The sequence below is a fragment of the Labeo rohita genome, unplaced genomic scaffold (genome assembly GCF_022985175.1).
Source record: "Labeo rohita strain BAU-BD-2019 unplaced genomic scaffold, IGBB_LRoh.1.0 scaffold_561, whole genome shotgun sequence".
Classification (NCBI taxonomy): Eukaryota; Metazoa; Chordata; class Actinopteri; order Cypriniformes; family Cyprinidae; genus Labeo; species Labeo rohita.
Genome location: NW_026129484.1, coordinates 16,603 through 44,346, shown reverse-complemented (window position 1 = coordinate 44,346; position 27,744 = coordinate 16,603). Strand labels below are relative to the sequence as shown.

The following is a 27,744-nucleotide window of genomic DNA, read 5'->3' as shown; positions in this document are numbered from 1 at the left end:
CCACAAGGAAGTATAGTAAGTCCTTTATTGTTTTCCATTATGATAAATGATGTATTTGAAGATTTGGATAACGGGCTGGGGTTCTCACTCTTCGCTGATGATGGAGCAATCTGGAAAAGGGGAAGGAATATTGATTTTATTGTTAAAAAATTACAGGAGGCTATTAAGAAAATTGAAGAATGGTCATATAAATGGGGTTTTAAATTCTCAGTTGATAAAACAAAGATAATGTTGTTTACAAGGAAGAAAATTGGAAAATGAGGTGGTGAAACAAAAATTATATAATCAAGAACTGGAAAGAGTAAAATATTTTAAGTTTTTGGGGATATGGTTTAATGAAAGAGTTACATGGGCGGTGCATATTCAGAATATAATAAACAAACGTAAGAAAATAATAAATACAATGAGGTGTTTAGTTGGTATTGAATGGGGAGCAGACAGGATGGCATTAAAGGCAATGTATAGTGGATTGATTAGATCTGTGTTAGATTATGGTTGTGTGGTATATGGATCAGCTGCAGAGACGTCTCTTAAAAAGTTAGATAATACACAGCATCAGGTATTGAGACTCTGTACAGGAGCTATAAAAACTACTCCGATTACAGCACTACAGGTTGAAATGGGGGAAATGTCGTCTTGATCCACACTCCATACCAGTTGATGGCGGGAATACACCATTTTGTTGTTTGTCAACCGCCAATAAAATTCAAGAAGAAGAAGAAGAAGAAGCAGCCGCAGCCATTTTAGATACTGCTCTGTACTCTTTGCCGTTATTTAAAATAGTAATCACTAAATACCTGTCTTTTTCACCAAATTAGAAATCATCAAGGTAACTAACTGGTAAATCTTAATTAGTATAAAAGTAACTACTTAATTCGGGTTTATCTCTCTGTTCGTGGGCTCACAGTAGGAGCTCTGGTTCAGGGTGCGGCTCAGAAACACAGAGCTGACGAACACTCTGTGAAAGAGGACTTAAGTAACTCTACGAATCGTCTATAATAACTCAACATCACTATGAAGAGAGCGCTTCTACTCATTCTCTTCACATATATTTCGATCGGTAAGTGGTTGTTGTTGTTGTGTTTTTTTTTTTTTTGTTTTTTTTTTTCATAGCTGCAACACTTTCAGTTTCGCTTTTCGCAAACCGGAAATGTGTGCATTTATGTATGTATGTATGTATGTATGTATGTTTTGTTGTTGTTGTTGTTTTTTCTTGTTTTTGTTTTTGTAATATGCGCTACTTATTAGCGGAGTTTCTAGATTATTTTAGTCATACTATGGTCTCACGCATTTTACTCACATCCATTTGCCCCCACCCGAAATATAAATATAAATCTGTTATGAAAAAGAAATATGTTATCCCCACTTCGCCCTTGAACATCTTTTAATGTATACCAATGTATACTAATATGTACCAAATATACTGTATACACAGTGTTTGATATATTTCTGTGTGAGTGCTATGACAAACTTGTAGACGTGGGGTTTTGTAGAAAGAGCCATTTTGAGGAATATTTTACAGCGGTTTCAAGCGCAACTAAGTCAGTCATGATCAAGAAGCAAAACTATATTCTATAATAAACACATTTCATATATAAATCTTAAAAAAAACACACACACAAACACACTAACAAAATCATGATGGGTAGACACAGTAGGGGTGTTCTAAACCCTGATCAAACACACCTGAACCAACTAATTAGGATCTGAAGGAGCACTTGATAATTACAGACAGGTGTGTTTCATCAGGGTTGGAACTAAACTCTGCAGGAATGTAGATCTCCAGGAACAGGGTTGGGCATCCTTTCAGTAGAGCCTTCATAAATGTAGATTCTGATTTAATGTGAATGCATTGAGTAACATGAGATTTCTTAGGCATGACTGAATAATCTCAGAGTGTCCTCTAAGGTTCATCTGTTTTATGTGTGTTTCTGTTTGTTCTCCAGGTGTGTTTGGTGCTGATGTTGAGGTGTCAGTGATGGTTGGAGATTCTTTCACTTTACACACCGATACAAAAATACAGGCAGAAGATGTGATAGAGTGGAGTTTTGGACAAGAAGCTATTGCTATGATCAATGAAGGGTACCCTGAGATCTCAGCATCTGATGATTTAAAAAACAGACTGCAGCTGGACAAACAGACTGGGGATCTCACGATCAGAAACATCAAAACCACAGACTCTGGAGATTATAAATTTGAGATCATCAAGACTACACGGTCATCAGAAAAGACATTAAGTGTTAGGGGTATGTCTCTTTTCTTTTATTTAATAATTATATTATTTACATAATTATTTATCCGACATGATTATTTATCATTATTATTCTTTGAAAATGTAATAAATGTAATTGTTAAATATGCCCAATGTTACTGTCAAACTGTCATTTATTGTTTACAAAGTATTTAATTTTAAAATGAACTATTATCCAGAAAATTGACAGACACACCATTTCATATTTAATGAACAAAAATTTAAATGCAGAAACAAAAATGTAATTAAAGATATTAACTACAGCTGTAATTGCGTGCAGGTATTTTTAAAAAGAACTAAAATGTAAAAACATGCACACAGTAAGTGCATTATATAAAATGATTAATTTAATGTTAGCACATAGTAGTTTATATTGTATTATTATAATATATTATTATATTACTATACAATCAGCACAATAGCCACACAACATAATATACACCAGTGGCGTAGGCAGAAATTTAGTTTTGGTTGGATCTGGGCAAAAGTAAGCGGGCACTAGTAACTAAGGGACAGAGTCTGACTCAATATTCAGGTCATTTCAATCTTCTTTTCTTTTATCCTTTTGAAAAATAAATCATAAAACACAGCAAAAGATGTGCACAGTAAAACTACCATGTCTCAGTCACTGTCACAAATGTGCTCATTGTCAACATAATCTAAAATGATTCACATTAGCCTTAATCCTACATACTTTTGCACATTACAATAGGCTATTCTAACTATAAAGTTAAAAGCTGTGTAAAAAGAATCTTTCACGCCAAGTCATTAATGCATGTCTGCTCCGCTAATATAAATACAAAACAGATGTGGAGTTTTATCAGCTGTAACATCGACATAAAGGACCGAAGTAGTAGTTAAAACTAATATTTTTTGAGTGCATACACCTGAAGCATGTACACATCAAAAAGCCTGCCAAACGGCGCCTGATTATTATACTAAGTTATGTCCCAGACTAAAATGTAAGTCTGAGCTGTTTCAACTGAAAGAAACCTGCGCTGACTGATTTTAAAATATACCAGTGCTTTTGTTTTGTCTCAAGATGCACACATTGTTTTTTCTAAGGCTTGTCTATAAAAAGTACTTTAATGTCCTAATTAAACTATGGCCTAATCCTGGCTTAGTTTAAGCCCTGTCTGTGAAACCAGGGGCCGGTTTCAGAAAGGAGGTTAAGTAAAAACTCTGAGTATGTCAACCCTGAAATGAGGGAAACTCTGGTTTTTAGAATGGTCTTAGATTTTTTTTTAGTGAGTATTTTGGAATGCATTTTACTTAAAAATTGAAAAAAAAATCCTAATGCAAATGGAAACAAGATTATTTTTGTTATCCCACTGGCAGATAATTTGCAAAATAATAAAAATATACTTAAAGGCACAATATGTCGGTTTTCGCCGCTAGAGGTCACATTTTCAAAGCAATAGGCAAAGCTTGATGACTCTATGAAGGAGAGTTGAACGATGGGAGTTGTTATAGCATGTCCTTTTATACATATGATTATTTTTATTATTATATATAGGATTATTTACATTGTTGTTTTTTTGTATGTATTTGTATGTATGTATTTATTTGAGCGGTAGCATTTTTAAATGGTAGTTTTCTATATAACATTAGTGAGTGAGTGTGTCCCAGTACTGTGGCAGGAAGGGCAGGGCGTAAAACGTGCAAAACAGAAAGGGCGTAAAACATGTGCCAAATCGGCTGTGCGGTGCACTCCGCTGTGGAGACCCCTGATAAAGGGAGCAAGCCGAAGGAGAGAGAGAGTTTTCTATATAGCATCAGGAATGCAGAGCACATTAGTACAACCGCTGTGTGCAGAGCGGTAAAGAAAGTGTGCCTTACTCTCACACTAAGAATAAGAATTTTTGTGTCATTTCCTGAGCACAAACCCATCGAAAATGAAGCTGATTACTGTATGGAATAGAAGGTGCCAGATGGAAAGGTAGTTCGAGATATATGCCATAACCACCACCACAGCTGATAAATTTACTTTGTCATTTTTATTTCCTACAAATACAAAAGCAACGTTTATTCTTTTTCATGTTGGGTTTTAATTTTCTTCTAATACTTGGTATTGTGGCCATCTCCTTTTCATCTGTTCTTCATTATTTTGCTAGCCTTTTTGCTGTTAATTTCAGTACTCTAATTAAGAAATGCAACCATTTGGATTAGAGAGTATTTAATTATGTGAAAAGAGCATTAGACTACATAGAAAAAGCTGCTGCACTTTGAAATATAAAATAGAATATTTAATTTAATATGTCAAATGTAGTCATGTAGCCTGCACATGACTGTTTTTATACTGTATGTTTAACTGTTTTTGTTTTGTTTTGTTTTTTATGTTGTTTTTTGCCTGTGGTATAGCACAGAAATGATATTAGTTCAATAACTTACCGTTCTGCCAGTTTTTACCTATGATATTATAACTGGTTAAGAATTAAAGTTACATATTGACTTTTTGTTAGGTGCTGTTGCCATGGTGCTCCATTGATCATCTCTTTTAGTAGTCATGGTGCACGCACTAAACTCAGAGTCAACCTACTCAGGGTGGATTAAACTAACTCAGTTAAGCTGTTCTGAAACCGAAAAAACTCAAGGTAAAAAAAACTCCCATCTCAGGGTAAGTCAACTCAGAGTTCAAGTTTAAACTCAGAGTTGGTTGAACCCCCTTATTGAAATGGGCCCCAGTCCCCAAGTTTTACATATAAACACAGTTGGTTATGTCTTAAAGTGTCTTATAAAGTGAAAGTAAACAGTTGAGAGAAAAACGGATGCATGCCTAAATATTAGATGTGTGCAGGTCTTAAAGCGACAGTACTAAACATGCTGCTGCGTGTCATTAAATCATATTTGATTTGTCATATGATATTGCTATATTATTGTCATATGATTTGCTTGTCATATGATATTGCTAAAAAGAAAATTATTTGGTGTATTTGGTGTAATTCAATGTGTTTACGCAGTTTAAGGTTCAAAAACATTAATTTCCACATACTGTACATTATTGTTGCTGCTCTCTGCCCCACCTTTCTGAGACGTGCAATCTTTACAAAGCTCATCGTTGTGAAAAGCGGTGTGTGCTCTGATTGGTCAGCTATTCAGTGTGTTGTGATTGGCCAGATATGTGACAGAAATGTTATGCCCCTTAACATGTTGTGATGGCATGTTCCAGTGTGACAAGAAAAAAACAAACCCAAAACCCACTATAAACGAGGCATTTGTTGCATCCTTTGGGGCTGTAATTACTGATTATAATGACTCATACTGCCTTTTTATGCATTGCGTTGCGCCACCTAAACATAAAACCATATTTGCATTATCATAGAAACGACAAACAACTAGCAGTATTCTACACTGCTCAAAACTCACATTTGAATAGTCACTTTACAGCCTTTGTGCACAGCTGACATTGTGGGCTACTCTCTCAGGTTCAGGAAACAGTCCTCTGTAAAATGCGCTGCACACACTTAAATATTTGCGTTGTACTCTTCTGGAACAGTGTTGTAAATATAACTTAATCACTGATTTCTAGTTGTGTCCTCATTTGGAAGGCTAAACAAAGCAGTTTTGCTTTTGCAACAAAACACACAGCGTCTCCAGGATATGGTGGCAGCAACAACAATACTAAAGCGAGAATAAAACCATTTACAACCATAGAGTGCTTTTTGAAGTGTATTTCGGGACATTGTCCTGCTCTTCCGTCCACGTCCAGGGAGGTTAGCTACAGTGCCATGGGCTGTAAACCTCTTGACGATATTGTGCACAGTGGACACAGGAACATTAGCATCTCTAGAGATGGACTTGTAACCTTGAGATTGTCCATGTTTTTCCACAAGTTTTTCTCTCAAATCCACAGACAACTCTTTACACTTCATTCTTTTCTCCATGCTCAGTGTGACACAAAGGTTGAGTCAACTTTTCTCCATTTTAACTGGTTGCAAGTGTGATATCTATATTGCCCACAGCTGTTACTTGCCACAGGTGTCTAAATACAAATTACAGGAGCATCACATGCTTGAGAAGCAATTGTTTCTTACAATTTTGACAAGGTGCCAATAATTTTGTCCAGTCCATTTTTTAAATGTGTGAAATTTTTAAAATCTGGGCAGGGCTTGCTTCTTTGTTTTAATATAAAACAATTCTAATGTAATGCCCTTTTACACCAAAAGTGAAATTAATTCACCTCAGGCTGAAAGAAAAGTACATTTATGCAGGAGATCAATCTACAGCTATAAAAAATGAAGCACAAATGTTAGTTTATCTTAAGTCATTTTTGCTTATTAGTATGGTTGAATTGCATCATTGAAGGTCAGCAGCAAAGACACTGGTTAATAAAATGGGATTAAATACATAAAGGACATTTGTTTTATTTAACATATTTAATTATTGCAGGGTTGTGTCATATTCTGAGTTTACATTTCACAGTTTTTATTCATTTTGAGGTATACTGAATCTGTTTTTTTGTGAGTGAGATGAATTAATGCATGTTCACATTTAGTCTAGAATACAGTAATATCATGTTTACTCCTTCTCAATCAATAAATGTGGGAAAAAGTAAATGTTACTTATCTGAAAAAGTAAATCAGATATTTTCTTAAAAATTTAAGAGTAATGCATTACTTTACTAGTTACTTGAAAAAAGTAACATTATTATGTAACGTCTCGGTTACAACTGTAAACCTCGTTCCCTGAAGGAGGGAACGGAGACTTTAAGTCAATACTAATGTATTTGGGGCCTACTTGGGGGCCCAATGACCTCCGAGCTTTAAGAAGAAAAGGCCAGTGAAATTGGCGAGTGGAATTTGCATGCTAATCCACTCCCCCATACATACGGGTATATAAGATGGCGGCATGCATCCACTCACTCAGGTTTTATGCTGAGGAGCCGAGAGACATCCCGGCATTCAGCGCAGTTCAGGATTGTGACAGGAAGGACGTAACGTCTCCGTTCCCTCCTTCAGGGAACAAGGGTTACAGTTGTAACCGAGACGTTCCCCTTCAGTCGTTCTCTACGACATTACGTCAATACTGACGTATTTGGGGTCCCTCTGGATATTAGGGGGAACATTATGCCACAACCTTCAGGGGGCGAAGGAGACCCCCTGTCGGAGCACAGGCACAGTCACGGACTACTCCGCTCTAATCCGGACTGCGGGGAAATGGAGGGCCTAGAGTTCACAGAGGGGAAACAACTGGGAGAAGCGCACCGATCCGTAAGGAATGGCGCAGTAAGCCAACACCAAGCTGTCCTCCCGCAATTACCTGAGTTACCCGCCACACACGGGAGGACACAGCTCAGCGCAAGAGGAATCTTGCGCAGTGAATGGTGCCGCCTGACCCGCAGCTCCAAGTTTGCTAGAGAAGCACTATGCACCATGCCTGGGAGGAGTACCCTTCATAGAGAGGACTCGACTCCAGGGGGGCACAGCTCATCTCGGTACTAAGAAGCTGAGGTGAGGCCCAATTTCCACCCAATGGCCAACTTCTGCTTGAGGACAGCATTCCCCGTTTTTTTGCTGACCCGTAAGCAAACAAGAGCTGAACGGAGCAAGTACTTCCCCGGGTGCAGTCCAGTAACGTGAATAGCATGAAGGACACAGCAACGCTAAGGCCGGGTCTGCCACCTCCAGCGGCAGCACTTGCAGGTCCACCACCTGAACCCGAAGGTGAAAGGTGGAGAACCCCGGGCACATAACCAGACCGGGATCTCAAGAATGCTTGAGAATAGCCGGACCTAATTTAAGGCACTTCCGTTGAAGAATGCATGCAGGTTCTCCACCCTTTTCATGGAAGTGATCGTGATCAGGAGTGAGGTCTAAGCGACCGAATTTGTAGCTCGACTGATCTAAGCAGCTCAAAGGGGATGCTCCGTAGACCTAAGAGGGCCACAGAGAGACCCAAAGAAGGGATAAGGTGCAATCCTAGAGGGAGTTATCCCCCTGCACCCTTCAAGAACCTGTCAGTCAGGTGATGCCTCCCTAGAGATGACCATTCCCAGCATATTTTTCTTTTTGATATGCTGAGATGGCCACGATGAACCCTACAGTGGAGGGAACATCCTTTGCTCCAACTGCAAGAAGGGAAGCACCACCCTGACCGAGCATCTCGGGTTAACTCGGCGAATAGAGCCCCATACAACAGAAAGACCTCACCTCAGAGCATATGCCTGCCTCATAGAGGAGGCAGTAGCCTGAGTGATAATATATACCACAGCCTGAGGGGGCCAGTGAGGTCTTACCGCGTCCCATCCAGAAACCAATGGTACAGGTCCGCAGATCAGGATGTGGGTGCCAGATTGTGCCCATACTGAGAAGAAGGTTCTTCTCCTTCAGGGGAAACTTCCCCAGAGGGGGTTGTCACGAGGAGAATGGGTGTCCGCAATGCAGGTTTGGGTGGGTCAGGAGACACACCACAGAACCTGCTCCTCGTCCCCCCAATCTAGCACAGTGTTGTGCAGGGAAGCTTACTCCTGTTCGTAGACCCCGGGTCCAGCTGTGTGCCAAGGTGTGCCTGCCGAGCCCTCGGTCAGGAACAAGCCAGCAGTAGGAGGACTCAGGAAGCGAACAGGTTCACCTGATCATCACTGAATCGACTCCAGATAAGCTGGAACCCAGGGTTGGAGTCGCCGTTCTCGGGAGAGTTGCTTCCTTTTTTTTGCAATTTAACTCTCCGAAAAATGAACAGCATGCAGCAATATTAGCCGCAAGACTCCAGAGGAGGAGATGACGGGCGAGTTGCAACATGCGACGGAAGCATAGACCACCAAAGGGGTAGGTGTATGCTACCATGGTCACGGCGTCCAGTGGACTAGCGTGCATTTGTCCCGCAGCGCAAGGGACCGGTAGAGAGAAAGGACTACTAGCAACTCGAAGCGAGCAGCAGTCAAGGTTCTTTCCAGGAGCCCGAGTCTGCCTGCCCTTTGCAAATGGCACTTAGCTTATGACTGAGATATCTGAGACAGCCACCTTGAGGCTCGACCCCTGGTCTATGAGCACAGCTGCCTGTAGGACACAGGGTCTGACCAGTGGTTGAGAAGCTGTCAACACTGAGGGGTTTCCAACCCAGAGTGTGCCATAGTGCCATGCCCATCTCAGGATCCAGTCAAAAAGTCTGTGCGAACAAAGCGGCTACGGCTACCATGTGCCTCGAACCTCTGTCTGACCCCTAAAGCAGGCCAGAAAAATGATCTTCGTCAGGGCAATCAGCGCATAACAGCACGCGTCCTTCAGGTCGAAGCTGTAACCCAATCCTGGTGTCGAAGAACAGAAACATGCGTTTCTATATCAACCATCTGAATGGTAGCCCGATTTTAGAGGGGACGAATTCGGAACTCAAAAACCCGGACAGGGCGAAGCCTACCGCTTTTCTCGGGTGTATGGACCGACAAATTCGGCTAGCAAACAGTAGAATTAGTCACCGAGCTGCTGCCTGCATTATAGGAACGGTACCAACACCTCTGCAGCGGGGCAACCAGCTTTTTTTTTTTTTTTTTTTTAGGATGGCTCAACCCAAAAAGCAAGCATCCCGGAGTAGTGCCAGGCTGCTAAGGCAGCTCTTACCTGATCCACGATCCCGCGTTGTTTCTGCCAGGGTGCAAGGAAGCAACGTGTCCTGCCTCCCTAGTTAGATGGCGAGACCATGTGTTGAACCTGGGTGTGAGGAAAGCCTGCATCACTCACAGACAAACTCAACATATTTAATGAAACCCAAGGATATAGAGAAAATTGCTCTTTTATTGAAGGGGTGGGTACCTGCTGACCCATAGCTCAGAGGCAGCAGCGGTAGAGAACGCCCTCGATTTTCCCAATTTTGGCATTCCTGCAGCAAAACCTCTAACTCCTGGGCAGTCTGCCTTTGGGAAACCCTGCTCAACAAGGCAACCCAATGGCAGACTGCGCCCCCTAGGTGTGGCCAGCTCAACACCTCCGAAGGGGAGTGAAGCAGTTCCTGCTGGGGCCACCCGGGGGGCGCCTTCGGCGACAAGCAGTCGAAATACACGGCCCTTTCATGGGAATTCCAAGTTCTTTTGCTGCGTATGAACTGCCCAAGACCACCGGGATAAGTCTTTGACCGTGTCGCCGAAGAGGCTGACCTGAGAGATGGACGCCAAGAAAGCGAGCTTTGTCAGTGTCACGTGTCTCACCAGGTTCAGCTAAGATCAGTTTTTGCACTTTTAGGCCATAAAATGGACATCACCTGACCGAGGGACTGCCCCGAGACTTTTAGTCACTGAATGCAGTTCCTGCCTCAACCTCGAGTCAGAACTTCCCTTGTGCACACTCATAAGGTGGAGGTGGCATGGCCGGTAGCTCTGTGAGCCCTGCTATACAGCCGGAGCTGGCAGACGCTTATAGGCCAGTCGAGAAGCACGGACAGCCCAACCAGGTGGTGGTGCTCGCGAGCACGAATGCATCGCAATCGCACACTCCACCGAGGGCGTCAACGTGTTCTCAAGCCACTCCCACCTGCAAGGGAAGTGCAGGGGGAAGAGCTCCACACACAGCCGAGCTCTTAATGAACCTCCGGGAAGAACCTCCTCTCCCCTGATGCGGCGATAGACATCTTAATTTTCCTCACGAGTACTAAATGAGAAGCAAGGCTCGTACTAGGACGAACCGGTATCAACATTCAGAAACTCGACAGCAATATGCAGAGAGTAGCCGGACTTCCACGGGGATTGACCTGGTGGAGCAATCCAGACTATAATCTCAGGTCTCCAATGCTTCTAGCCAATGCCGCCTCGGGGGTGCAGTGACCTGTGAAACCGAAAAGGGTAGAACGCAAAGGCGGCTTACACATGAATGTAAGCCGTGACCGAGCGTAATGATGGGCATGCCCACGGAGCGTTAGCGCAACCCATCCACAACCACCATCTCAACATGCATTTGTTTACATCCCAGACCTATGAGACAGTGATTGTGACTGTAATGAGGAAATAAGGAAACTATCGCTCCCCAAAAGCACACGATCGGAACACATCTTGAAAAAGACACTCGTGTTTGCTGTAGGAAATTGCTCTTTTAGGCTGGCTGCCCAGGGGAGGACCGCAGCACTTTTAGCATTGTTACCATTGTTAGCGCAACAGGGCAATCTCCCCAGCTGGAAATGCAAGGAAGGATGTTCCCACAGCCGAGAAACTTCCGCAGCGATGAAGGTAGTTTCTTTCTTCTTGTAGAAGCAGCTCACAAAGCGATCGGCTCCGAAGCAAAAATCTGAGTGAGTGGATGCATGCCGCCATCTTATATACCCGTATGTACGGGGGAGTGGCTTAGCATGCAAATTCCACTTGCCAATTTCATTGGCCTTTTCTTCTTAAAGCTCGGAGATGATTGGGCCCACAAGTAGGCCCCAAATACGTCAGTATTGACGTAACGTCGTAGAGAACGACTGAAGGGGAACTCGCGTTACTTGTAACGCATTACTCCCGACACTGAAAATAAGTATAGAACATGTCACCATTTTTCCTGGTTAATATATTTCTAAAGGTGGTGTTGACATGAAATTTTCACCAGATGTCAATAACAACCCAAGCATTCCATACATACAAATAAAACAAACAACAGCAACAACAAAAAAATCAGAAATTACTTATGTTTATTAAAGCCGTGGCCTAATGGTTAGGGAGTCTGGCTTGTAACCAAAAGGTTGCGGGATTGAGTCCCAGGTCCGGCAGGGATTGAAGGTGGTGGGAGTGAATATCCAGTGCTCTCTCCACCCTCAATACCACGACTGAGATGAGTCCCTTGAGCAAGGCACCGATCCCCCAACTGCTCCCCGGGCACCGCAGCAATAGCAATATGGCTGCCCACTGCTCCGGGTGTGTGTTCACGGTGTGTGTGTGTGCGCGTTGATCACTTCTCACTACTGTGTGCGTGCACTTGGATGGGTTAAATGCAGAGCACAAATTCCGAGTATGGGTCACCATACTTTCCTTTTTTCCTTTAAAGTTATGTGTAATAAAATGAAATCACATGGGGATAAAAGTATTGAACTGCTGAAATGTGTGTAATACTTTGTATGAAATCTGTTATTGGTAATGACAGCTTCAGGACGCCTCCTGTACACATCTGACACATTTTCCCACAAAGATAGCATTTTTAATCTATTATGAAGCAGACGCCTGTATGCGCTCACATTAAAAGCTTTTTTAATATATGTATTATTATTAAAGTGGAAAGTTCATATATGGGCACTTACGTTACACACAGAAACAGCACTGAAACTTGTTTTCAGCTTCTGCACCGTGTAAGTTGTAAATAAAACATCGTAATGAAAGTTTACTAGTTAGCTGTTGACATTTTCATGTTTTATATAACTGTTTAGACTTTAAAAAATAAAACCGTTAAAAAACCAAACCAATAAAAGCAGCAATTCAGCTAATATAAAATGAAATATAAATATCTTACCTTGATAGATTGAAGAGTTTATCCATTGACACGCAGGTGCCCGTGTTGAAGTGGCGAGTGGCAACCATTGTTTTTTTTTTTGTTTTTTTTTTTTTTTTTTTTTTTTTTGTTGTCACGATTTAGCTCAAAGGGAAATGTATATAAATAATTACAATTAATTATGATTAATTACAATTATTTATATCAGCTGCCAGTAGTAACTGTAGCAGAATTAATTTTCCATCAACTAAGCTGTTCGCCCAGCGAACATTCAGTAAAATTGTAAAATCAACTCTAAGAAATTATATTTTCTTGGCCACAGAAAATAACTTTCTTAAAGTACCATTTCATTAGAGCATGTAGCTTGAATCGGAATCGTAAAGGGACATTAATTTGCAAGGCAGAATCAGAATCAATACTCATGTAATTTGTGCACAATAGTTTATTAACGAAGGACTAACACATAACTAATCTAAACAAACAACATGAAATCACTCATACATGGGGGAATGGTCAGTGAGAAGCAGTTAGAGAGAGACAAGGAAATGAAGCTATGAAAAGAGTCAGTTAACCACCTGAGCAAAACCATCAGTGCTGTCTACATCTTATACTAAACCTCTGTTTGTTTAGTTAAATGTACGATACTTGCATTGCCTTGGTCATTGAACAAGTGTCCGAATGCAGTCTCTGGTGAAAGATGGTTTGGAGCAGTGGTTGCATACGAGTGAAGAGAGTGAAGAAGGAAGAACAAGGGAGGCGGTCAACCGTTTGCCTTTAAGCTCTCTGGAGGCTGTGCCTCCAGGAGGTCCGCGAACCAATGGTAACTTTCACCTTTGGAGGGAAAGTTACGACTCTTTGTCTGTGAGCATGGTATTTTGCATATGTAATTCGATTGGGTGTTGATGCAAAACTACTAAGGTTTCTTAAAACACTAATATGTTGCATGGGTATCAACATCTAATTTACACCATCTTTTAGATCATCAAAATACGAATTAAAAGAGTCTAAACGTGACATAGATGGGCTGTATGTCATCTATCATAATGCATGCATAAAACAGTAGAAAGACAAATACGAATACAACAGACAAAAATTAAAATAAAATGCAGTAATACTGTACACAATAACCTGGGCTATGTGTGATAGGAAGGTCAAAGAAAGGTTTGTCTGTGAATGAATAGGAAAGAGTCTATCTCTATAGGCATTGTGTCTTTCCTATGGCAAATGTAGCATGGGCAGATGTGCATTCCTTGAAGCAATAAAACCTGTGGTATCAGATCGTTGTCCTGGCAACTGAGCCCTTTTGGGGTGTTAGTTGCTTTGGGGGGGTTTGTTTCCAGAGCTCCAGCAGGTAGCTGGCCTGTTGTGTTTAAAGACTATTTGTTAAATGTAACAATTAATGTATGTCTGATTGGTCCAGATGCTACATTGTTTTTTCTTCAAATGAGAAGGGGTGGGAAGACACGCCAATCATAGCATTACGTAAAGATTGCTTTTAGATTATAAGAAAAAAATGCCTTTGAGATGCTTATAAATAGAATAAAATAACAAAAATAACAAGTGATTAGAATAAATACATAAAGAGACACATAAACAATAGACAAATAAATGAGTGATTAGAGTAAATATTTGAAAAGACAATACACAACAGACAATATAATATAAGTACAGATGTGCTATATACAAATTATGCAAGGGAATTTGAATGTATGGAAGATTTGTTAAAGCGATAACATATGTATAATAAATAAGTATGCATAATGGTATTGCATGTTTTACTGCACAGTGGGGGGAACATGGAACGGTTCATGAGGTAGATCGCTTTTCCTATGTCTGGCTGTTTCGGTGCTCAGTGCTCTGTAGGACTGGCCAGATGGCAACAGTCAGGTTGTGGGCTGGGTGAGAGGGGTCCAGAATGATTTTGCCAGCCCTTTTGCTCACTCTGGACGAGTACAGTTCTTGGAGGGTAGGGAGGGTAGTATCTATGAATCGCTCAACAGTCCGGACTATCCTCTGTAGTCTTCTAAGGTCTGTGGGTCCCTGAATGGCATGCAGTGCACAATGGAGGTGGTAGGGAACGATTCAGACAGTGTAAATATGCTTTTGATTTGGGGCAAATGAGGTCTGGTTTTGTGCTGTGTCATGCGAACCATGGCAGCATGCATGGTCTGCTCTGTACTTTGGTTCTGGTCCAGAGACGCACGGAGCAGATCATATGCACGAGTCGGCATATATTAAAACACTTTTAAAACTACACAGCCTCAGCATGATTATCACCATTTTGTTTTAGTAAGAGTTTCATATTCAGTCTAGGGGGTAATCATTTAGACTGTGGCTGTCAAATGCGGCTGTACCAAGCTTAACGGCTCTTGCCCAAGCAGATATAAATGAAACCCTATTGGCTATTTTAAAAAGGGGACGAGGCTGCTCGATATGTGTCACAGAAACAGGGGAGTGGCTACAAACGAGCAAACGAGGGGAAGTACAAATATGGGCAAGACTAAACCAAACTAATACAAAACCAAAGGGGGAAACAAGGACTAAACCAAATGTACTAGAAACGGAGAGGAAAAAACACTAGGAAAAACAAGACAAAACAGAACACAATCCTGACATTACCCCCCCTCCCCCCCCCTCTTATAAGGTGCGACTCGCGCCGTAACACTGGGGTGGGAGGGTGGGTGCCCTGGAGGTCCGTGCCGGGCAGACACAGGGTACATAGGGCCGTACCTCCAGGGCGGATCAGGGAGCCGTAGCGGAGCACAAAGTTCATTAGGCCATGGCGGATCGGGGAGTTCAGGGAGCCATGGCCAAGCACACAGTCCATTTGGCCATGGCGGATCGGGGAGTTCGGGGAGCCATGGTCGAGCACACAGTCCATTTGGCCATGGCGGATCGGGGAGTTCGGGGAGCCATAGCCGAACACACAGTCCATTTGGCCATGGCGGGTCAGGAAGTTCGGGGAGCCATGGCCAAGTACACAGTCCATAAGACCACGGTGGGTCAGGGGATTCAGGAAGCCATGGCTGAATACACAGTCAAGGTGGCCCTGGCGGGTCAGGGGAGTAGCCCCCCTTCACAATGATTTTGGGGAAACTTAGGGCATAGCCAGCCCAGGAGAATACGAGAGGGCGCTGGGGCAGCACCGGTTCTGGAGGGCGCGCCGGCTCTGGAGGGCGCGCTGGAGGGTGAGCTGGAGGAGGCACCGGCTCTGGAGGGTGCACTGGAGGAGGCGCCGGCTCTGGAGGGCGCGCTGGAGGAGCCGGAGAAGGCACAGGATCTGTAGGGCGCTCTGGAGGCGCGGGAGGAATCACAGGCTCTGGAGGCGCCGGAGGCAACACAGGCTCTGGAGGGCGCGCTGGAGCCCTCCAGGGCAGGATGGGCAACCACGTCAAGGACTGAAACCTGGGTAGAGCAGGGACAGAGGAGGTAAACAGAATAGAGGGAGAAGCAGAGAGTTCATGGGTTAACGCCGCCCCCATAGGAGGCTCTACAGCTGGAGCTTACATCTCTGGGGGCATGGGCACGGCTTCTCTGGCGGAAGAGGATCAGTGGTGACTTGACTCGACTTAACTGGAATAATTGTGAGTTGACTTGACCTTGCTGGAGCAGCTGCGGCTTGACGTGATTCAGGAGGTGTTGTAGTGTCTTGACTAGACTTAGCAGGGTTGGCAGCTGTAATGTGACTTGATTCAGGAACCGCATCTGGAAGGGCTGCCATGACGGGTGCAGACTCAGGAGCAGAATACATGACGTGAACAGGCTGTGGCTTGGCTGACGTGGTGTTAGTGGGAGCTGGCTGGGCTGACGTGGCGGCCATCTTGTCAGTGCTTGGCTCAGGAAAGACGGCTGTAACTTGACTTGAGACTGGAGCGACAGCTGTAATTTGACTTGACTCGGACACAACAGTTCTGACTTGACTTGCCCCTGGAAACACAGCTTTGACTTGACTTGCTTTAAGAAAAGTAGCTCTGACTTGACGCAGGAAACCCAGTTCTAACTTGACTTGACACAGGAACAGCAGCTGTAGCTTGACTTGACTCAGGAAACACAGCTTCAACTCGACTGGACTCGGAAACTTGACTTGACTCAAGACATGCAGCTGCAACTTGACTGGACTTGGAAACTTGACTAGACTCAGGAAATACAGCTGCAACTTGACTTGCTTCAGAAGACGCAGCTGCAACTTGACTGGACTGTGCACGCAGCGGCAGCTCGACTAGACTGAGGAACAACAGCCGTGACTTGACTTGACTCAGCTGCTTGACTTGACTCAGAAGCTACAGCTGTAACTTGACTAGACTCTGGAACAATAGCTTCAACTTGACTGGACTCAGGAAACGCAGCCGTAAATTGCCTAGACTCAGAGGACGCATCAGAAACTTGACTTGACTCAGGAACTTGACTGGCCATCCATAGGAAGAGCTGCGCTGACTTGACTTGACTCAGGAGACGCGTCCACAACTTGACATGACTCAGGGGAAACAGCCGCAGCTTGACTTGACTCCGCAGACGCAGCTGTCACTTGACTTGACGTCCTAGGTGCAGCTGCAGCTTGACCTGGCTCAGGAAACGCAGCTGAGAGCAACATAGAGCAAGGACAAAGTTGACAAATTCCGCTACAGGTCTGCGGCAATCGTCAGGGGTAATGGAACGGAACAACTTAGCATCAGTTAGGCCTATGTGGAAACATGCGTTGATCATAGCGTCACTCCAATTCATCAAATGAACAACGCTCAGGAATTCCTCCACGTATTGTTCCAACGGCCTCCCCGCCTGTTGGATATTCCAGAGAAAATCCTCAGCCCAGTGCATCTTGTAGTGTTTAGGTCGGTGATTCTGTCACGTTCGTCGTCGTGTGCGGGAATGAACAGGAGGAGAGCGGAGATCCAATAAATGCAGGTTTATTTAAACAATCCAAAAAGCACATAAAACGACGGAACACAGCAGGGAACAGCAACCACGACGAGACACACAGTGTAACAATACAATCACCGACAAGGACCTGGGGGAACAACCAAACTTAAATACACAGAAACAGGGGAGCGGCTACAAACGAGCAAACGAGGGGAAGTAAAAATATGGGCAAGACTAAACCAAACTAATACAAAACCAAAGGGGGAAACGAGGACTAAACCAAATGTACTAGAAACGGAGGGGGAAAAACACTAGGAAAAACAGGACAAAACAGAACACAATCCTGACAATATGTGCTTCCCTGTTTCAGTTGAAATTACACCACCACATAGAATAATGCTGCAGAAAGTTTTTTGTGAGAAGTTTGAATGTGCGTGTAAATACGAATAATGTACGCAGTTATTTATCCAGCTTTGCTGATAAGGTGAACATCTTTTATCTATTTTTAATGGAAACAGTTATAGCCTAACAGTATTTATTGTGGTGTAACCTACAATTGCCTGACTTGGCTCATTACTGACAAAGTAAAAAGTAAACGTTCCAAATTTTACAGATTTCTTTAAGTTGTATCCTTGAAATACAGTGGTATTTTTCGTAATGTTGTGGGGATGCATACACACGACATCAACCTCCGTACAGTTACAGTTGTACAGTAAGCTGTTATCATTGGACATATTCAAACTGGACAATGGACCATTCGACCACCGAAACCAGCAGTTTCTGCCATAAGTCATTGATCATTGTTCTCCCTAATTATTTATATTTTCTCATAGCATGAGAGCTGCAGTTTAGTTTAAAGATTATTATTTTGCACTCCTCGCTGTCGTTACAACATAGTCACAGAAAAAAAGTGATCAAGCACATCCACTATATATGTCTGTAAGAAAAAGTGAAGAGGACGTAGAAGATCTTGATGAAGATGTTTATTGCAGCATAGCAGTGGCAAAGTACATGTTGTACCTTGCGTTCAACGGAGTCGGAATGAACCCTGAAAATCCTTAGCTCAAACCTTTTATACAGTTAAAGTTTACTACCCTTAATGTAAATGAAGTTGCTCCTTTCGTAGCAGCTGTGGTCTGTATGTTAATCATGTTCTAACACCTCTTTGTCTGAGATGGTTCTCAGTGTCCCACACCTGCTTCCATGCTTCAATGGGTCACCATTTGCTCAGGATGTAATCATCCTAAATCGTCCACAAACAACATAACTGTTGACTTTCTTCTTCTCTATAATAATTAAGCCATATTGGGAAATGAGCATTATTAAAAATATATTGTGGAGTGGAATCTGGATCGAGGGAGACTATAATTTCTTACATGTCTAAATTCATATAATTTTTGTTTAACTTCTGCATAATGGCTATGTAATTTCAGTGCTTATCTCTCCATTAATGAGAGAAAATGTGTATATCGAAATGAAAACAGTTTAAAATCCTTGTTTACTTTGTTACTTTTCTCACTCCAGCACATTTATGCCGTTTTTTTTTTGTTTGTGTTTTTTAAATCCAGATATGTGCATGGAAAATTGCATATGCACATTTCTATGCCCATTTTGTGTGTACGCAACTTTATACAGGTCTTGTTGTGGTTTCCCCTTTTTTCCCCGTCCAAGAATCACTCTTGGTTTTGGGTTTGGATGCCAAAAGATAGACTTTATTGTCGAGACAATCAAGCCGAGTTGTCTATATAGAGAACTGATCGTTACTTGGTTCAAGACAGCGTTATATAGTAGTCTCCACGTAAGCATGTTAACCTAAATCATGGGGGGGGGTGTCCCCTAAGGTAAACATTACCATGGGAAACAGATGGTTTTCCTTAACGGCCTCTTAGTGGCCCCTAAAATAACATGACATATAGCTCTGCTCGTGGGGGCCCAAGAATTAATCATATGGGCTTGGCTATTTTCCCATACTTATGGCCTCTTACATCAACATAGAATGTGCTAGGCCCAGCAACACATAAGTAGGATTATAATGGTAGATTAATTTGGACACAATTCCTCTATATTTTAGTTAATAAAATCTTCCTCAGTCTCAGCTGACCCACATAACATACAACCAGGGCCTAAAATTAACACTCGCCATGCGCCAAATGCAAGTAAAAATCTGCATTGGCCAGTATATGTAATGATGTCAGTCGCCAGGTGGTGGGGAAAACTATTACAAAATATAACAGTGCAATGTAGTGATAAAAAACAGACAGTTTTTAAAGAGATTCGCGGTTTCTGACATAAGTGAATAAATTAATCTTTTCCGAAGACAAGATCATTGTGTTTAGCTGTTCTGTCATTAGCGAAAAGACATTGCTTAATTGCTTTAATGCACAAAAACACACACAATTATATTAAAATGTATGGTTTAAAATGATATATATTTCAGAGCCTATTAAATGTGAAAAATTATGGTTTTCAATTACACTGTAATGTTGAATGGCTATAATAGGTAAATGAAGAGTAAAAATGCATTTAATAGAGGCAAAAAAAAGAGTAAAAATGCATTTAATAGAAGCAAAAGCATTGTAAATATGTTTTGTCATTGTAGTAGTAATAACTGCCTGTTTTTGCAAAAAGAGTTTCATGGCCGTTAATAAAAAAAAAAAAAAAAAACATTTGGCCGGTAAATTTTATCACATCACCAGCCATTGGCAGATGTGGCAAAAAGTTAGTTTTAGGCCCTGCATACAGCTGATCTTCAGCTGTGCATCGTGGAAAAAATGTCAGCCGAATTCGCTGGTCAGGGTTTCAATATATTTGCTGCAGTCGGGTGAGAAAGCTAGCTAGCTAATGAATGAGAAATGTCCCATCGTTTAGACAAACAACAATTTTCACCATTCACAGTGTCTTGAGGAAAAGAAAGAGTGATAACAGAAAAGGACATCCATAAAACTAACTTAAAACAGAACTTCCACTATCTCATCCACAGCTCCTTGAATTCACACATTGGCAAAATGGTGTTGTTAACTCACAGCAGTGGTGTGGGGGAGCCATAGTCAGAAAATAAACCTAATAATATGAGTTAATTTAATGTAACCTTGATATTTTACATGTCAAAACAAATATGTCTTAGTCGAGCTCTTAATGGAAAATAATAATATTTAACAACGTTTTGAACAACAACAACAAAAATATTACTTGACAAATAAAACAAATGAAGGTAAACTGAATTAATAGACAAATTAGCTGGATGAGGTACTTCTTAAAAACCTTTTTCCAGTGTGCCCAACAAGTCTCTTTTGATTTACATTGTGTTTTCACTGTGTTAGTTATTATGTTTTCATGAAATTGCAGATATAGCATTGCATTGTGATCACTGTGCTCAGTAGACATAACTGTGTTGAGCTACAGTGCTGCAAAATCTGATACAACAGAAGTATATCTAATTATAATGCTATAAGCTGTACTTTTTACAGTTAGCTAATCATGGTGGGTGTTATTGTAAAAACTCAAAAGTTTTTGAGAGCTCCACATGTAATGCTCATTTAATGTGCAAAGATGTCAGCCAATCATAGAAGTGTTTGTTACATTACAGGGAAAACAAAACGCAATGACAATGAAACATAACTATACAGAATATAACTGTGACACCTATATCTGTAGGCCCTGTTTAAATTTTTATTTTAATAATATTTAGATTTTTACTTTTTCATTTTTTTATAACTTCTATTAACTTTTCCACAAAGATGTCAAATTAACAATCAATTTTGTAATAAAATTTCTATAATAATTTTTTCATCCACACTGAAATGGCAGACAATGCATAATAATTATCTTACTATACATAGGCATGTGACCGTATTAAATTTTCAAGCTGTGATAAATGCTAAAGCTTTTATCATGGTATATGTCATTATCACAATATTTAAAAAAAAAAGTATTGTCATACAGTGTAATATGTTAATTTGTCATTTCAGGCTGTTCTAATCTTTGAACCCGGACAATCACCAGACGGAGACTGCTTTAGCTTTCACTTTCAGTTCTCTTTTACTCTTCATATTAACTGCCCATGTGCGTACAGAATCGCCAATGACATAAAGAACACATCAAACAAATTACTTCTTACCATAGTTAATAACTTTTTCTTATAACAAAAATAACTGAACATATTGTAGGGTTTTAGGTCAAATTTAAGTGATTCAATTGAGAATCGAATCCAAAGGATTCGGATTTAACTTGATTAACTGATTCAAAGTTAGTAATTTACCCCTTTATCAACTGTTCGTCCAGCGAACGTTCAACTTAGGATATTTTACCAACTCTGGATGTTTATATTATTCCCGTGGCCATCGGATTATAATATAAACCAAAATATTTGTTCGTTATGAGCTAGGTAGCAACATCTAGGGCACAGGCAATAGCGTGATGAACATAAACACAAGACAATGTTCTTTTCAATGAAACAAGAATTTATTGAACTACTCTAAGATACATGAACTAAACTACTAACAATTAAACACACACACACACACACACACACACACACACAGGCATACGGTTCACTGAATGAGAGTCTATGGATTTGAAGGGAATCCCAAAACTACTAGTATCTGCTACTAGTTCTTAAATTGCAACTTGAGAAACCATAAAAGCAGAGATTTATCTTTTAGCTGCTTAAGGAAGTTTAGCACCAGTTCAGCAAGAGATTAAGGAGACCTTGTTTTACTTGCGTTCGGGTTTTCCTTGGTGGGCTCGTCTTAGCGGAGGGAATCACGCCACTTCTGATTGGTTGCTTAGTTCTTTGGATGACGTCTTTGGGGAAGCCTTCGGTGGTGACTGGTCAGTTGGAGAGGCTGGATGAAGCTTCGGTTGGTTGCTTGGTTACACGGAGGATGCTCTCGAGCTCAGGTGAGCGCTGGCGAGGTGTTTCAAGCTGCTTCCGCTGTTCGGTGTTTCACGCAGTTTGGTCAGTTCGAGCTTCGGTTGACTGACTGGTTATCAAGCGTGATGAGCTGGAAGTTTTTTGCAAGTCGGCGTTCCGGGTCGCAAGGACTTTGAGAGTTTCGCGAAGCTTTAGCTGGTTCTGTAGAGTTCTGGATGGCACAGTCACGCTGTGATCAAGCTGGGCAGATGCAACAGGCGAAAGGCGAGATGCAACAGGCGAAAGGCGCTGTGTTATGCTGGACATTTGAATTTAACCGGGCCGACGAAGTCCGTCCCATGAAGTTGCGTTCCAATCATTTGGGTTGCAAGGCGGGGCTCCGCCCATACCGTTGCTCATCTATGCATATTTTAGCATAATATCTTTCTGTCACATGGAGGCAACTTTTCTGCAAGAGTTTGTTGGTCTCTTCAATAAGTATTGAAATGCAAACCTTGTACATAATATCAACCTTCATTCACGTCGACATCTTGGAAATAAAATGAGCTTTCATTTAATACCAAACATCGGGCATCTTGCATACACACTAATAACGTTTGTCTAGCTAACTGGTTATACACACATTGATTAGCTGCGTAGGCTATAATAAACACACCAAGCATATAAGAAACATAGACTACATATAATTATAGGTTATTTGCACTACTAGTAGTATAGATAAATGATTGTCTTTAGGATCGTGGACATAGGTTTGTGTATTCTTTGTTGGAGGGAAAGAAAGGAATGCTGAGTGACATGTTGTAGTGACCCGCGTACCCTGCGGGTGGGACGCGTCAATGTAAATCTGTCTTTCATGTTTGTCCGATTGCCAATTTATGCTTTGTTGGTCAGCAGTTGCCCCGGCCATCTGTTTTGAGATGGCCTCAGAAGAGAGGGGGAGATTCCCCTTATCACTATTTTATCGTTCCTTTGGTACTCGTGAGGGGTCTGGCTGATCGCTCTCTCTTCCTGTGTCTCTTCCTATATCAGCAGACTGGTCAAGGAGCACCATTAACCACGTGGTTTGTACGGGGGTGTTTTGTCCCCTGGGGAGATAACGCAGGATTGATCCAGACAAGGAGGTGTCATTGTAGGGATCAGAAGATTCTAATACTCTTTTGAGAGTTTGCAGGGATGGCTGTAAATGAAGTTTATTATTCATGCTGGTTGGAGGGGGCAGCTTTAGATTCTCCTGGAATGTTGTGATGCTGTCTCTCTTTTGGTGACTGGATCGATAGAGGCCTTACAATATAAATACAATAAAGTAATATACAAAAAAAAAAAAAAAAAAAAAAAAAAAATGCATAAAGTAAACAAATGCTTCAAACAGATTAAAGAAGAAAAGAATTAGAAGAAACAATAGGTAACACTTTACAATAAAAGATAGCAACATTTGTTACAGAAGTTATTAGTTCATATTAGCTTGGGTCCATTAAGGAATACAAAACTTTTGACTTTAATAACATGTTATTAAATGTTGAAATTAACTGATAAATGCTTTAGAAGATTTTTTTCATTGGCAGTGTATGTTAACTAATAAATTAACTAATGTTAACTAATGCAGCCGTAATGTAAAGTGTGACCGAACAATATCTTGGGCATGTTGTAGTCCAGATAAAAAAGGTAAAAAAGTGTAAAAATAAATAGCCTATTTGTTTAAGTTTTTAAGTATACAGTGCTGTGATGACCACTATAGCAAATACAAAAATCTGAATGGCTGCTTAAATCATTTAAATCCTGTTACAGAAAGTAGTGTAGCTGCTTTGTTTATGAGGTTACCGGGGTAACTGCTGCATTTCTGCTGTTTCATCAGCACCATCTGCTGTCAGAGAGTGAGTGTGCATTTTCATTCAGTGTGTCACTTTGACTCATTACTTTGACACAGCACACAGCGGTTTTGTGCATTTTAACCAGGTGTTGACAAAAGTATTCTCAAAATCCATAAAAAAGGGAATAATTTGTAATTATTAATTTGTAATATTTGTGTTATTTTGAAGTGTCCACAATAAAAAATATTGTGTTGTTTATTATCATGGTACATTGTTTTACCAAATACCGGCACAGGTCTAACTGTACACATGCGAAATGTAATAAAAGTTCACTGAGATGATACATAATCAGTTTCTCACAATGTTCTTCTATCTTGATTAGTTTATGAGTAATGACTCTTTATACTTTTCAGATGAGTCATGAAAAGATTTAAATGAAGCAAAGCCAATTTTAGTTTTAGAATTTTAATGAAAAATACATTTAAAAAAACTCTTTTATCTAATATACGTCTATATTTATCTGTTTTTTTTTTTGTTTGTTTGTTTGTTTGTTTTTTTTCCCTCATCATGAATATAGGCTTTGTAGCTGGCATGGAATTATAAACAAACAAGCAGTCACCATTTACTAGTGCGTTCAGGTCACACTCAATCGCCATTTAAAATTAATAACTAGTTAATAATTAATAAATAATTAATTAGGCACAGACCAGTATAAACAGCTATCTTTTAGTACAAATGTATCACATGATAAAATGTGAATCAAATATTATTAGTGTAAATGTAGCCTTATGTGTAAATTGTACAGACCTGAACAGTAAAAATATTTTATTCACTTAACTTGTCATTTTACATTGACTCATAAAGCTGTGCCTACTTAACTAGAATATTAATGGGGATATAACACATAGTATCTCATGTTAATCTTGAGTACCTATAGAGTGGTACTGTATCCTTCATGTCTCCAAAAAGTCTTTAGTTTTATCATAACTAACAGAAACAGAAACAGCTTTACGCTTCTCTCCTAAAACAGTCAAGCTCCTGGAGGCGTGCTGTGGGCAGAACTAAAGAGTCACAAGCATGTGCAGCTTTTGCTTAGCGATCGTCTGCAAACTGTGACATCAACATAAATAATTCCCTTAATGCTGGGTTCTTTGGGAAGCTGAACAAGGTTATCTTTCCCTCACAACCACAAACACACTTCTTTGGTGATATTGTTGATTTTATGGTCTAAAAACAAAATGACAAATCCTTCTGGAGCAGCCCTATCCGGATAAAGCATGTTGATGTGCTCTTGCTCTCACTCTGGTTGGTGAATTCTGCCCTTCATTACATCATATAAGAGTAAAAAGAAACTAGAAAACTAGATAAACTAGGTCACCGTGATTTTGCCAAGTAAGACATGTTCCTGGATCAACATGTTTTGTTGATCCTGGATCAACATTACTGTACAAAAATATAGACTTAACCCAATCCCTACCCCTAAACCTAACCATAACCACAATTTATTCCTAAAATCAGAAGGAAATGATAGCTAATTAAGAAAGGTGTAGAAGCATCAAACTGTTATTCTAAGTCTAAAACTGATATTTCCTGAAAAGTTATCCCTCAATTCTGATTGGCTGATTGAAATGTTGTTCCAGGATTAACAAGGATGTTGATCCAGGAACATGGTGTACTTGGCGAAATCACGTTCACCAGATAAACTATATAAAATCATACACAGTACAAGAACAAGATCAAAACAGAACATGTTTTTTTGTTTGTTTGTTTGTTTTTTTCCCAAATGTTTTAGTCATGTTTTGGTTGACAACTTTTTTTCTCTTCCTATTTCCAATTAATTTCTGCTGGAAATAATAATTTATTGTTTTTAAATGGGAGTTTAAGAGTTTAAACGATTGGTCTCAAAGCAAATACAGTAGTAGTGAGGCTGAGGCTGTAGAAGTGTTTTGTTTTGTGATAGAAAAATCCCTAATACATTAACACTGACAAACTGAGTATATCTGAAACAACACATTTTGTGCAACTATTTTAAACTTGACATTTAGACACCCTTAGACATCAGCATCCATCATACAAACTTCAACAATGGTGACATTCAGATAAACAGATCACCTCTGAAAATCACAAAACCAGCAACTAAAAATCATGTTGAGAGCCATGAATGGGTGTTGATTGGTGCTCTCAAAATGCACTGCAGCATGAAGCTTTTTGTGATTGTCGCCATTGTTGAGAATTATATGCTGATTCTTTGTGTATGTCTGAATGAAACCATTCTGATTTTTTTTTGTTTTTTTTTTTTTCTCCCCCTAGCATGCAAATGATCAGACTGCTAAACACTGCTGGAGCGAATGTTGCACTATCACGGGATCACAAGTTTGGATGCAGTAGTAACACGAAACCCTAACAATCAATGATTAGGTTTTAGATATGATCTGAAAATCAAGATTATACTATCATCAATGAGTAGCAAACATCACCTAGTCTCATCTCATATTCATTCTCTTGGCTTTCTTTGCCACAAATAATGGGTTTTCTAAACAAATTGTTATAGCACCCAGATAAAAAATAAATTAAAGCGTTAAGGATCAAGAGCCCAATTAAAGTAATGGCTATTCATCATAATGGACTTCAAACAAAACTATTACATTCAATTAAAAAATAATAATAATAATTATTAAAATAAATTAAATAAATCAGCATAGAGCTCAACCTCTGTTAATTTTCAGAAGGAACTGTCTTCTTGTGAAAGAAATAAAGGCTACTGTGGCCGCTGTTAGTGGTTGTCTATGTCATAACATGTTTGTTATTTTGGGGCAGAATAATGTAGTGATGTCTGTTTGTTTTGGTGTCAATTTCAACTATCTACAGTGTTTCTCAGAAATCATTATTGCACATTTGATCACTTGTTTTCCTGTCACTTTGGACAAACGCTTCTGCTAAATTAGTAAATGTAAATGTGCAGTCACTAAACTCAGATGTTATGTTACAAGTAAATGACTTGATGCCCTGATGTGCAGGGTAACAGATATACAGTGGGTATGGAAAGTATTCAGACCCCCTTAAATTTTTCACTCTTTGTTATATTGCAGCCATTTGCTAAAATCATTTAAGTTCATTTTTTTCCTCATTAATGTACACACAGCACCCCATATTGACAGAAAAACACAGAATTGTTGACATTTTTGCATATTTATTAAAAAAAGAAAAACTGAAATATCACATGGTCCTAAGTATTCAGACCCTATGCTGTGACACTCATATATTTAACTCAGGTGCTGTCCATTTCTTCTGATCATCCTTGGGATGGTTCTACACCTTCATTTGAGTCCAGCTGTGTTTGATTATACTGATTGGACTTGATTAGGAAAGCCACACACCTGTCTATATAAGACCTTACAGCTCACAGTGCATGTCAGAGCAAATGAGAATCATGAGGTCAAAGGAACTGCCTGAAGAGCTCAGAGACAGAATTGTGGTTACAAAAAATTTTCTGCTGCACTTAAGGTTCCTAAGAGCACAGTGGCCTCCATAATCCTTAAATGGAAGACGTTTGGGATGACCAGAACCCTTCCT

General features: G+C 40.5%; 1 protein-coding gene across 2 annotated transcripts in view; it reads left to right on the top strand.

Annotated features, from left to right (window-relative positions):
- The first annotated feature begins 727 nt into the window (after window positions 1-727).
- Window positions 728-27,744, top strand: part of LOC127161147 (uncharacterized) — a 43,204-nt gene continuing 16,187 nt past the window's right edge. For both annotated transcript variants that reach the window (XM_051103793.1, XM_051103794.1), the window contains exons 1-2: window positions 728-1,060; window positions 1,947-2,246. In XM_051103793.1, the coding sequence (XP_050959750.1) occupies window positions 1,015-1,060; window positions 1,947-2,246 (346 nt within the window). In that variant the 5' untranslated portion in view covers window positions 728-1,014. The remainder of the gene's footprint in view (window positions 1,061-1,946; window positions 2,247-27,744) is intronic.